Raw genomic sequence first — 13,408 nt, forward strand, 5'->3', positions numbered from 1 at the left:
CCCCCCCCAACCCCACACACACAAAAAAACAATATTCCCACTGTATAAATATTTCCTCATTTCATCTTCACTATCACCTCTCTACAATATAATTTTCTCTACACCCTTGGAGAAAATAAAAATATACTTCATCATGAATAGTCTTATGAGTAAACAACAATATTATGGTTACTCAAAGATGGAAATTGATGACCCTGAAGAGATGCAACATAGAAAAGCACAATTCTTGATTTACAAGTCATTAAAGAAATCAGATTCTATGAGAAAGCAACCATGGCTAAAAGTGAGAGTGTGTAAGTTGAAGATCAAGATTGGGAGAAGATTAAAGAGATTTAGAAAGAGCATATTGTTGACATTTTCTGTTACTAGAGGTGGAGTTTACAAACAATTTATGTCACAATTGAAATCTTGGAAAGGTTTGCTTAAGAGTAGAGAGACTATGGTCAGTACTACTACTACTCTTCAACCAATGTTCACTTGAAGTTTTCGTTACCAAACAAAGTTGAGGTCGGCTGTATGAATCTCAATCTAAAAAAAATGAATGAGAAAAAAAACAAAAGAAGGAGCAGAGCTTTTTTATTTTTTATTTTTTTTGGCTTATGTTTTGTTCACAAGAGAATGGTGAGACATGATTATACACTTATAATATAAATACAGGGTTTCGCCCTTTCTATAACTATTGATGTTCAATACAATTTTCCTCATGTTATTTTTGGAAATTTAATTCCATTAGTTTGCCCTGTTCTGTTGATTTTTAAGTTAGAATTGAAGTTTAATATGTCAAACTAGTTCATCAACTATAATTTCATCGTAGTTCAAATACAAAGTTGATGATAGAATTTGAAATTTATGAGTTCTGAATTTATTACGGAATTCAAAACTCATTATTTTACATTAGTGATTTTGCAATGAAATATTTATACATAGAATTTCCTAATATAAAGTTCGTCCGAATCCGTACATGATACTTTAGTTTCACTCTTCTTCCTACCAAATTAAAGAAACAACAGTGGTCTGTTTTTTTCCCCCTTACCCCACCAATGGGTTGGCCAGACCATTTTTGGGGCCTTCTAATTTGATTTCCTTAATTAGGTAAATAAATTTTGGGGCATGTTGAACATTTCATTGTAAGTAACATAATCTGTTGGTGCCTTTTGTCTTTTTTTCTTTTCATGTTTGTTGTACTTGGTAGGAACATTGAGCCAATTAGTTGGTTCTTTTTTTTTTCTTCTTTAAAACAAGACTATTAAACCATATAAGTTCACCAGTAAATTGACATTTTTCTAGCTATTTCGTGCCGTGACAGTAAAGGTTAGTGTAATATTGACTTTCTTTGAGTAGCTCTAGTAGTATAGCTAAAGTTGAAACAAGAACATGGCTTCCATGATTAGTTTCAGCTTGTGAAAACACATGTACCTATTCTCCAAAGCTATTTTTATTTTATTTTAAGATCACATTTGGCCTTGAGATGAATTGAAGGGGGGAAATTAAGCTTGACATTTTGGTTAGTATAATGATACACGTTTGTACCAAAAAAGAAATGTGTAACATGCTAAACATCATGAGTTGAAAGAGAAATAGAAGCAAAATAAAGCATTAGTAAAAGCCCGTTTGGATTGGCTTAAAAAGAAGTAGTTATTAAGTCAAAAATAAAAATTCAAACTTAAATGACTTTTAAGTTAAAAAATAAAAATTAGGGGAGACCTACTTTTGGTTTCTAACTTATTTTAAGTCATTTTTTAAACCATTTTAAGTTATTTTTAATCTTGTTAACTTATTTTAACTTATGTTTATATTTGTCATACACTTCTAGAAGTCAAAAACTAAAAGTAGGTTTGACCAACTTTTAAACCAATTCAAACATCCTCTAAATGTTGAGCATATTTTCACTCCGAGTGGGTAAGAATTTTTCAAGTCCATATAAGTAAATTGATTAGTCTCGAATGTTCGGGTCAATCTTCAATATTTATCCGGTATCTATGACATTTAACAGAAAAAGATATATCGAGAATTTTATTCGCCCTACATTATTAATCAAATAAAAAAATCACCTCACTCTTTTAATCTAATTAATTATTAGCTAGCCCCAGTTTAGTTATGTCACAGCTGTGGTATTATATTTATATCACTTTCAATCCTGAGATAGAATATCAAGATGCCCTTTTCTCATAAATGTTAAATTTGAAATGAAAATTTATTCAAACATATCTCGTGTAAAACCAAACATATGATTTAAATTATACCAGTATATTCCTTTATTAGTTCAACGAATTAAATACTTATTAATAAAAATATATTTACTAAAGAATTTCATTACTCATATTATAATCTCAGTATAACTTGTTCACGATCATGTGTCACACCTTAGCCTAACCTATCGATGTGACTTTGAAGACCTCTTTCATTTGCATAATTAACATGAACAACGTGGGCATCCAAGAGAGTTGATAGATCAACTTCCACGGTTCACACTAGCAGTAGTCAATATGACCAAAAAGCTGCAAGGGCAACAAACCTTCCAGCTATGTTTTTGGCCTTTCATGAGTGTTCCTCTTCCAACACATTTGGGGCAGGGATTGTCCCCTCCCGCACTCCCTGTTTGGAGTCTGTATTGAGCCACGATTAAATTAGGATCATGTATTATATGGCTTATTTGGGGTGATGCTTTCAATAAAAAGAATTCCATATCCAATACTCAAATCCAAAACCTCAAATTAAAGGTGAAACAGTCTCAGCACCGCTTTACAAGCCATGTTAGTATGTCCCCTCCTACATTAATTTTGGCCTAGAGGGTACAGCCGTACACATTTCTCATTATTTACCTACCCCTTACACATTTATTTCTATCAAACTTCATTAATACTACTCCCTTTAGTTTTTTTTTTTTTTAAATACTACAGCCTTTGCCATAATCCATGTTCTAAAATCCTCCGTCATGTGCAAATATAAATGATGAGAAATAATTAATTAAACCAACTTTTATTTCCACCTTAACTAAAATCATGTGCCACATGGGTTTAGGTGGTTTTAATATTAATGTTAAAACTGGCACCGAATCGTTTAAGAATTTTGTATTTTCTTTGTTGAATTGTTTCTCTCATTTTGAACACAACTAACAGCTTCCTAGCACTCCATGAGTTGTGAGTTGTTACCATATTGTAGAGCTGCTTCATCAATTTACTCGTCGTTTATTTTAATTGGACTTCACACTAACTAAGCATTTAAGGATTATGGAATATTAAATGGACCGACTGGTCAAGTTTGAGACTATTTACTCAGTTAATAAATCGATCACGATCACTAACATGAATTGTGATGTAGTAATAAGTCTGCTTCATCCTTATTCAGATGTTTCGAGTTAAGTCTGAAAATGAAGAAAATTTTATTGATATCACCACTCTCCATTCTCCAATGAGCCATGCAGTGCGATCTACACGTTCAACTTTCAAAATTTATTAGGATCAAAGACGGATTAAATTACGGATCAAGCCGATGTACTACTTTATGTTTCTGGCCCTATAATTCTCATTGGGCCGCATAAATTCGTAACCCATAATTCTTCCAATGGGCTTTATCTTTTCTATGCCTTTCCTTTTCAGTGTTACCTTTCATTCTTTTGGGTTACCGCAATGGACATATTATCAAACAATATGGAGCAATCATAGCCTGACACTAATTGTAATGATCATTGTCAGAAATTAAACTTGTTTTTTGATAGAATTGATTTTTTAGATCAGTTACAATTTGAGTATTTTATTTTATTTTTACACATAATATTTTAAAGACCACTTTTTTCTATTGTAAATAGTCAGGGGATCTTGCTTAATTTTTTCTAGTTTTCTATCTCAACAAATTGCAAAATGAGCAGTTTGATATTTTTTTCTATTAATGAAGTGCTTTTTCTGCATAAAGTGGAGGAGAAGTCCACTCAAATTGTAGTGATCATGAGACCAAAAAGACCATCATTTTAGCTTTGTATATGCGCAAAAAGATGTGAATTCTATCACTCTTTTAGTAAGATTGTGATATTAGAATAATTTATGTAATGCAAGGTTAGATCTATAATTTGTAATTAAAGTTTGACATATACATTAAATAATAGGATTTGTTAGTTGGAGAGAATTAATTCTCACAATAACAATATCTAAAATTAGTTAGATTTCACAATTTAAAATAAAAAGAATAAGTAACTTGTCAAGTTGTCAATCTTAACAATATTTTAATTAACATTTCCTAAGGATAGAAGGGATTAAACCACCTCTAACAATAGGTGATTTACGCAATTCACCATACTATCAACAACTAATTTTTTAGATTTGAATTACGTTATCATATATCAATAAAATATTCTTTAATTTTACTAGATAAATTAAATTAGATTAAAAATTAATTTTTGATTTTCAGAAAGCACATTTTCTAAGACAATCATATTTATTTTTATACTTCTTAGTTTTTCATTTTCACCTTTGACTTTCCACTTGAGAAAAGGGAAAAAAAAAGGACAAAAAAGAAGAAGGGGTAAATTAAAATAAAGATTACGACAAAGGAAATGAGATTTTTTATTTTTATTTTGGGTTTAAAAAGGAGAATAATTAATATTTGTAAGTTGTAACTCAAATACAAAATGAATATGAAAGGTTGATATACATTGTTTCTTTTTCCCGAAGTTATTTCCGAAAATAAAAATGTGGGACTGAAAAGCGTAATGTGTAGACAACGAAGAAAGGAATATATTTTCAAAAAATCCGCTTTCTTTCATCTAAACTAATAACAAGCAATTCGGAAACTTTCACTTCTTTTTTTTTTAAAAAAAATTTCATCCATAGAAGACCACCATTTTCTCCATTGTTAGGGTTTCCTCTGTTTCTTCTCTCAAATCAGGTACCTTCATTTCATAATTTTCCACCATTCTTAACTTCCGTTTCCATGTTATGATTTGAAATTACCAAATCTAACAAGTTAATACGTATTATATTTGCTGATTTTCTTTTTATTTGGTTGCTCGATTGATTTTCAGCTTCAAATGCTTTGTTTATTGATGGAATCGATGTAATTTTGGTGAATTTCACGTTGAATTTTGTTTATTGTTATTTTTTGATTTTTTTTCCAGGTTTGATTGGTCTACTTTGGAAAATTGTGTTGTGGTATGTGATGTGATGATTTAGAGATAGGTATTAGGTGCTGGCTCAATTTGTGGATAGAGCTTTGTTGTTTGTGGTTGGAATTTTGGAAGGTTATATAGCTAAGTTTTGCTGGAAATGAGTGTAATTGGGTTTGATGTGGGAAATGAGAACTGTGTTATAGGAGTTGCAAAGCAACGAGGAATTGATGTAATATTAAATGATGAATCGAATCGAGAGACACCAGCAGTGGTGTCGTTTGGTGATAAACAAAGGTTCATTGGTGCGGCTGGAGCTGCATCGGCTACTATGAACCCGAAATCAACTATTTCACAGGTAAAGAGGTTGATTGGTAGGAAATATAGGGAGCCTGCTGTTCAGAAGGACTTGAAATTGTTTCCGTTTGCGACCTCTGAGGGACAGGATGGTGGCATTTTGATTAATTTGCACTACATGGATGAGAAGCAGAGTTTCACTCCTGTTCAAATTATGGCGATGCTATTTGCACATTTGAAGCAAATTGCTGAGAAGAATCTTGAAACGGATGTTTCAGATTGTGTTATTGGCATACCTTCGTACTTCACAGATTTACAGAGACGTGCTTATTTGTATGCAGCAGAAATCGCTGGGTTGAAGCCATTGCGATTGATGCATGATGGCACTGCAACTGCACTGGGTTATGGTATATACAAGACTGATTTTTCAGCTGGGGGTCCAACAAATGTTGTGTTTGTTGATGTTGGTCATTGTGATACTCAAGTTGTTGTAGCGTCATTTGAACCTGGTCATATGAAGATATTGTCTCATGCTTTTGATAGCGACTTGGGCGGGAGAGACTTTGATGAAGTTTTATTCAGACATTTTGCTGCAAATTTCAAGGAACAGTACAATATTGATGTTTATTCAAATGCTCGGGCTTCTATAAGATTGAGGGCTGCATGTGAGAAACTGAAGAAAGTTTTAAGTGCAAATCCAGAGGCTCCGCTTAATATTGAGTGCTTAATGGATGAGAAAGATGTAAAAGGTTTCATCAAAAGAGAGGACTTTGAGAAGCTTTCATCAGATTTGTTGGAGAAGATAAGCATTCCTTGTCGTAAAGCTTTACTTGATTCTGGTTTGACTGCTGAAAGGATTCATACTCTTGAGCTTGTAGGATCAGGCTCTCGAATTCCAGCTATGGGAAGAATTTTAAATTCTGTTTTCAGAAAAGAACCGGGGAGGACAGTAAATGCTAGTGAGTGTGTTGCACGTGGATGTGCTCTTCAATGTGCGATGCTCAGCCCTATATTTCGTGTTAGAGAGTATGAGGTTTGTGATGTGAACTACTACAGTAATACTTGTGATCAATATGGCTGTGAATTTCTTTCTATTTCTTAGTCCTATTTTCATTTAATTTGCCAAAATTAGATTCAAAGTCCAATATGGATAGGTTTATTCCTTCTTCTATGGTGTGTTTAGTTTTAGTGCCCGAGATACAAGACCTTCTCTATGCTCTCATTGGCTGGTTTTACTTTACTTTCTCAATTATTGTGAATATGGTTATGATGTTAAATGACTCGAGTTTTTTTCTCTTTTTCCTCTCTTTGTTTTTCAATTTACTTCTCTTTTTATCGTGAGTTTGAAGTTCTATGATGTAAAAACTCTATTTGTAAAAACAATCTCTTCCATGGCTATAGACCATTCTAGAATATTCGTTGCTGAAATAGTATTCCTGCAGTTAATAGAACAAATATCAGAAAAACAACCTCGAGTAATGAATGAAAACATGAATAAATGAAAAATTCATTAGACTAAAAAGACCATGAAGAAATTAAGTGACTTTACTATTGAAATGGCCACTCCAGCAGATGCAGATCATGATGCTAATGAACTACTTCAGAAGACATGAAGCATTGCAAAATTTGTTAGACTTCAAAGACCATGGAGAAATTAAGAAACTTTTCTATTGCAATGACCACTCCACCAGATCATGATGCTAATACACTACTTCAGAAAGCCCAAATATTACTCCAGGGAGCAACATAGTTGAGTGTTAAAAAATGTATAAAATCAAAAGAAATAATTTATTGAGTTATGAGAACCGTACATGTTGATAATTGATAAATCAGAGTTTGCAATATTCATCGTGGCAGAGAGCATTCTAGAGAGATTAAATTGCATGAAATGAGGACATGGCCTAGCAAATTTTTTGACTTAGTCATTCTTTCGAAGTTGGAGCAAGGCAGGTTGACCACAGAAGTCTTTGAAAAGGAAAAATGAATTGCTAGATCAACCATATGAGCGAAACCTGTTGATATCGAAATAATAGACTACACTCTTTACTATGTGTTAACCCCCTTTTACTTCACTACAATCATTCTGTTGCTAATTTTACTGTTTCTTTCTTGTCATAAACTAGAAGTACATTTGAAAGAAGTACAAAGAGGATTTTTCGGGTAGGGGCAAGGCTGCTCATGTTGCTGTTGTTGTACAAACATGAGAAAGAATTATTGTGCGTTGGGATAGCTTAGTACATCTGTGTCAAAATTATGCCTTTTACAGTTTTACTGCTTAAATAGTTGTCATGCACCCAAAGCCTAAAATTTATCTCACAACCACTAACTTGAAAAGAAACAATACAAAACAATGTTTTTGTGAGCTTAACTGATCTATTCTTGTAAAGCTTGCATCTTCTTGATGCCTTTAAATGCCTTTAAGTGTACCAAGTCCTAACTCTGGCATGAACATTGTTTAGTGCATGACGTTTTATTGAGGTATGGTTGTTGGTTTCATCATTATATTGAGTTTGAAAATCTTTTATTTGCAGATTCAGGATTCATTTCCTTTCTCCATTGGGTTTGCATCCGATGAGGGCCCAGTTTGCACCCTATCAAATGGCGTATTGTTTCCAAAGGGCCATAGTTTTCCGAGCATGAAAGTGCTCACATTGCAAAGGAGCAACAGTTTCCACTTGGAAGCATTCTACACTAACCAGAATGAGTTGCCACCTGGTGTATCCGATAAAATAAGCAAATCTACGGTACAGTTCATTTGTCCCTTTTAACTAATATGAGAACTTCTATCCTCAAGTTTTGTTTGGGATTTCTAGATGTATTATATCACATTTGATCTAATTTTCTTGATTATGTTAGGAATGATTCTCGATAATTGGATTACTCTAACTAGTCATAACTAAAGTTCTAGTTGTTGAGGTTACGACTTAAGATCTCTACGCATTTGAGTTTGTCGAAGCCCATGGAACCACCTTTGAGAACTTACTACAGCAGACAATTGTATCATTTGTCACATACTTGTTCTTCTAACCCAATTAGTTGTCCACTTTCCTTTTTGGCTTGTTTCCAGTAAACCATCCCTTGAAAGAGAAGTTTTCTCTTGATGGATATCTTAATTACCCAATAGCTTTGCATATTTTATGTTGCAAAATCTTGGTATCTTCTCTATCGAATAAGCCCGCTTGAGAAGGTCCTCCCTGAACCACTCCCAGAAGCAGTTTTACCTTCCAACGTACAACAACATACCCAATGTAATCTCACAAGTGGGGTCTGGGAGGGTAATGTGTACGCAGATTGTTTCTCGTAGACTTTTGCCATCCAATGTGTGCCCTATAAATAGGACAGAAAAAATTGAACTTAATATCTCTGCTATATTTGGGCAATCTAGGGTATAAAACTAGACCACATGTGTTCATAGCTAATGTACATCAACCAATTTTGAGATTCAAGATTTTCAAAACTAGACATTGCTGGTGAGACACTACGTAAACCTCTGATCCGTTGCACAGTTTGGACTGCTACTTCAGTCTTTTGCATTGCAGATGAGCTACAGAGTCAACGATAATTTTCTGGGTTTCAATTTCTCCTGTTTACTTGAAAGGAACTTTCATATCTGCTGTTATTATCTAAATTAGTATCATGCATGAGAAGGTAAAGAAAAAAGGGATGTCATTGGTATGAAGGAAATACAATTTTGATAACCTTTACTGTGACTGAATATCTGCAGCTGTGATGATTTATCATTAAACGAGAAAAAAAATATCTTTTGATATTTTGGAGGATTAAATTCTGGTAGTACATTCGCTTTTCTAATTGGTAGAATAATATATAGTTGCTCTAATACCAGAAAATGTTGTATCTGATTTATTATACAAACAAACGTATGTGTACATCTGTCCATGAATGACTTTGTATCCCAGAAAAAAACACATTTAGGTGGTTTCTGTGACATTAAAGAAAAGTGCAGTAAATTGGAAATCATAATTTTGATGGAATATTGTGAGCAGTGTTTAAATTAACATGGTATTGAGGGACGACGCAAAAGGATGTATTGGTGTTAATTGTAGCAGTGACGCAACCTCCCTATTTTCTTAAATATTTGGCTTTTGTAAGTTTCACTATTAACTCTTTGACCATGAGCGTTATTGGTTTACTACCTTCAAATGTTATACTTATCCTATAATTGAAATATGTTCTCAAGGCCTATTGTTCTGCCCTTGCAATTTCGTGGGCTCACAATGAAAACTTGTGAAACACCCTTTTCTGCCAAAATGTTCATAAAATTTATTACTGTACATTATAAAAAGTGATAAAGTTGTGAAACACCCTTTTTGGTTGCCCTTATATACCCTTTCAAATATCAGTTAGATTCTCTGGCTGTCTAACTTGGATTGTTTCAAGGTTTAAAATAAGAGAAGGGAAGTGGTATTCTGGGTTTTAGATAAGGTCATTTGGGCCTTTTGCTTTTAGGAAAGTTTCTGGACATCTGAGAGACTGTCTAATACCGAGTTCATATTGATTTTTGTTAGTGTTACACGAGAACTGGCAAGTTACGGTCAATGTTTGTGATAGTAAGCATGCTAAGAAAATGCTCTTGGGTCTAACTCGTTCCCAAAGATCGCTCATGAGGTGAGGATTATTTTTGATTCTTATGGTGAGGACTGCCTAAAGCCATATAATGAGACAACCAGTTCTCTCAACCAACGTGGGATGCCTTAAAATCCCTTTGCACACTGTCTTGGACATTTGGAGCGTGATCAACATAATATAGGGGTCCAACACTAGGTAAACCAGGAGTAGAGATGAGTCTGACTCTAATACCAGGTGGAATTGTGTGACCTTATTGTTTAAAAGCTTAAGTTGTTTGGGAAAACATATTTTTAGTTATCTAGTTATATTATTTTTCTACACAGTATGAACAACAATAACAAAAGAAAAGAGACCATAATTGTTATAAAGGTTTCAAAATTTTCAATTGAAGGACAGGAAGATGGCTTTCTGCTAGCCTATTTCCCTGAAAGCACACTAACGTGTTGCATGTTAAATGTTATTCTCATGTTGAAAATGATCAAAGGACGCCTTTTATTTGGTCTTATTATGCTGTCAAGCATCTACCGGGATCTAATCTTATGCTGTAAAAGGAGTTATCCAATGTCTGTGTCTTTTTGAATCTCTCTGGTCGGTGAGTCTAGAAGCTGAGGATATTTGTAGCATTAACTTTATTTCTTTCCTTGCTTTAGAAGGCAGGCTATCCACCTTCTGCTTCCTTGCTGAATCTCAATGTGCAACAGTTTGAGGAGAATGCTTAACTGTAAAAATAATTTAATTTCAGCAGTTCTAGAAACTCAAATTAATACCAGAGTTATGCCGTTGCTAAGTGTCTTAAGAATTTGAAATTAATGCTCTCATCCTTAATGCCAAGTTGACTCCATCAATTTGTCAGTTAATCTTACTCTGTACTTCTTTCATTTTTCAGATTGGCCCATTCCAGGTTCCTCATTCTGAAAAAGCAAAGGTCAAAGTCAAAATTCAATTAAACCTCCATGGTGTTGTTACAGTAGAATCAGCCTGGGTAAGTGCCAATTTTCATAGTATGGAAATTAATCACTGCATTTTGTCATCCCTTCAGCTGATCAAACTTACTTGAAGATGTAACCCAATGTTGTTACTGCATTTTGTCATCTCTTCAGCTGATCAAAGATCAATCAAGTCATTCTACGTCGGAAAATAATATTGATACTCATGCAGAAAATATGGAGGTAAGCACTCATGAAGCTTCTGGTGTCATGCATAGTACTGATGATAGTTATTCTGCACATTTTGCTGTATGATTACTGATTAGTTAGAACTTATAGTATCTTCTGGTACTTCTTGAAATCACTGCTTAATTTGCGTCCTTTTTTGGGTTCTGTTTGGACCTCAGTGTTAAGACTAAGAGGACTGGTGGTTTTCTTCTTGTTGTTTGTTGGGCACTCAAAGTTACTAGTCCCTTCTCGCTAAAAAGAATGACACAATTACTATTTGGGACTTGAGCATTTCTTTCTTTTGTTACAATTTTGTCAAACATTTAAAATATTTTTTAACTATAAAAATTGTAGATCATAATACTATTTATGTACTTTTTAAATATATAATTTTATTTAAAAGAGATTAATCTTGCACTTTGTCCCATGGAGATTGTTGGTTGAGTTGTTAAGGCATAAGAGTAACAACCTGAATATTCTAGATTCGGATTCAAGCTGTAACACTCAACATGAGCCCATCTGTTCTAGCCTGTGTGAGCACTGAGCAGGACTACCCTACACTTATGCTTGTAGGCTATCATAGGTTGTTCTGTGATTTAGTCGAGGTGTGAAGCTGGTTTCAGCACCATCGTCAGAAGTAGCGTATAAAAGATAGATTCATCTTGTTCTTTGTTTTTCCTAGCCAAATGAAGTAGTCCTCCTCTAGGACGTTAGCCTTGTGTGACTTCAAATGGTCGACAACAATCAGGACCCAGGGAACAAATCCTCAAAGATAGAAACAAGTAGCTCGATCAACCTCAGTCTAATATCTGACTATACTTCTATACTTGAATTTGCTAAAGAATCTTTAGATCATTGGTAGAAAATTTTGAAGAAACCATATAGCCGTAGACCTAAATTAATTAATAAATAAATCATCCCCTCTTTAATTGCTTAAGCTTTTAAATGAGGCGGTTTGCATAATTCAACATGCCATTAGAGGAGGCTGAAATCATAGTATCATACATTGGAGTCGCACTGCCACCCCTCAAGGAAAATATTTCCATGTGCTCGACTCACATAAAAGAATCAGATCTGCATGTGAGGTGGCGTGTTGTAGACCTAAATAAAATTAATAAATAAAACCATCCTTTTAAACTTTTAGATTAGATAGTCATATAACTCAAAGAATAGCACTTCGTATTCAAATTAATTAATATAAACTAGTATATAGTTGTTAGTTTGTCTCTTTGGAGGTTGTAGACTTTTCTGTTAAAAGAAAGAGTCCTCAAGATTGGATGGGCTAAGTTAAGACTTAGAATGGAACAGAGGACTGGGTGGATGGGGGTGGTAGGTATCTCAAAGTTGTGCGATAACCTTATTATTTTTTTCAAAAAATATTTAATGAAGACCATAACTCAATTTGTTTTACTCAAATTTTGTCAGAAAACAACCAGGCCTAAAATTGAAATAAATTAAAGTATCTGTAGCAAGGTAAGTATTATTAAAAGACACTGACACCAAGTAGGAAACGTTCCTAACTCAGAGACTGTTTTAGAAAGGCTCTATCAAAAAATAAGATCCCCAAAGGTCGCATACTTATAAATTTGAAGTCATTAGTGCTAGTAGAATATATGTTTTTGTGATTCGTTCAACAAGATACAAGATGCTGATCAATTTAAGTGCTCTTTTTGACATTTTTATATTTTTTGGGCAATACATACAATTTATGAGCAACTTACAAAAATGACTATATTTATAGGGTTATTAAAGTTCAATAGCTATAGGTATGTTATTTTTAAAAAATGACTACAATTTAACTCTTTTTCTAGCTATATTATTGTATATGTTTTTTATTTTTCTATTTATACACTGATACAGTTTTAATTACAATGAACTAAATAAGGAAACTGTATTAATTGTACAAATTCAAATTAGTATCTTTATTTATAAAATTAAAAGTATTAATATATCAAGGATACAAGTATTTGTAAAAACTTAATGTATTACTATATTAAACAAGATAAAGTATAACAATTTAGCATATGAACACGATAATTTGAAAAATGAATACATTGTTGTTAAACAAAAAATGAATACACCAATATAGTATACATATGAATACATTGTTGTTAAACAACAGATGGATATATTTGACAATACAGAAACAAAAAAATGGAAAATAATAGAATGTGTAGGTAGCAAGTGTGCAAGTATTCGGCTGTAATAAAAAAATGAAAAAAACCAACAAACGTCAATCTCTTTTTGGTCAAGTTTTTCGAATAATACTTGA

General features: G+C 33.2%; 1 protein-coding gene across 2 annotated transcripts in view; it reads left to right on the forward strand.

The window, feature by feature from the left end:
* Positions 1-4,646: 4,646 nt before the first annotated feature.
* The window catches only part of LOC102593475 (heat shock 70 kDa protein 16), a 13,434-nt gene continuing 4,672 nt past the window's right edge, over positions 4,647-13,408 (forward strand). For both annotated transcript variants that reach the window (XR_367365.2, XM_006348045.2), the window contains exons 1-5: positions 4,647-4,881; positions 5,111-6,428; positions 7,927-8,139; positions 10,869-10,964; positions 11,083-11,151. Coding sequence is in view for 1 of the 2 variants with exons in the window: in XM_006348045.2 (XP_006348107.1) it covers positions 5,259-6,428; positions 7,927-8,139; positions 10,869-10,964; positions 11,083-11,151 (1,548 nt within the window). In the remaining variant the exon portion in view is untranslated. The remainder of the gene's footprint in view (positions 4,882-5,110; positions 6,429-7,926; positions 8,140-10,868; positions 10,965-11,082; positions 11,152-13,408) is intronic.

The sequence above is a fragment of the Solanum tuberosum genome, unplaced genomic scaffold (assembly GCF_000226075.1).
Source record: "Solanum tuberosum cultivar DM 1-3 516 R44 unplaced genomic scaffold, SolTub_3.0 scf00099, whole genome shotgun sequence".
NCBI lineage: Eukaryota > Viridiplantae > Streptophyta > Magnoliopsida > Solanales > Solanaceae > Solanum > Solanum tuberosum.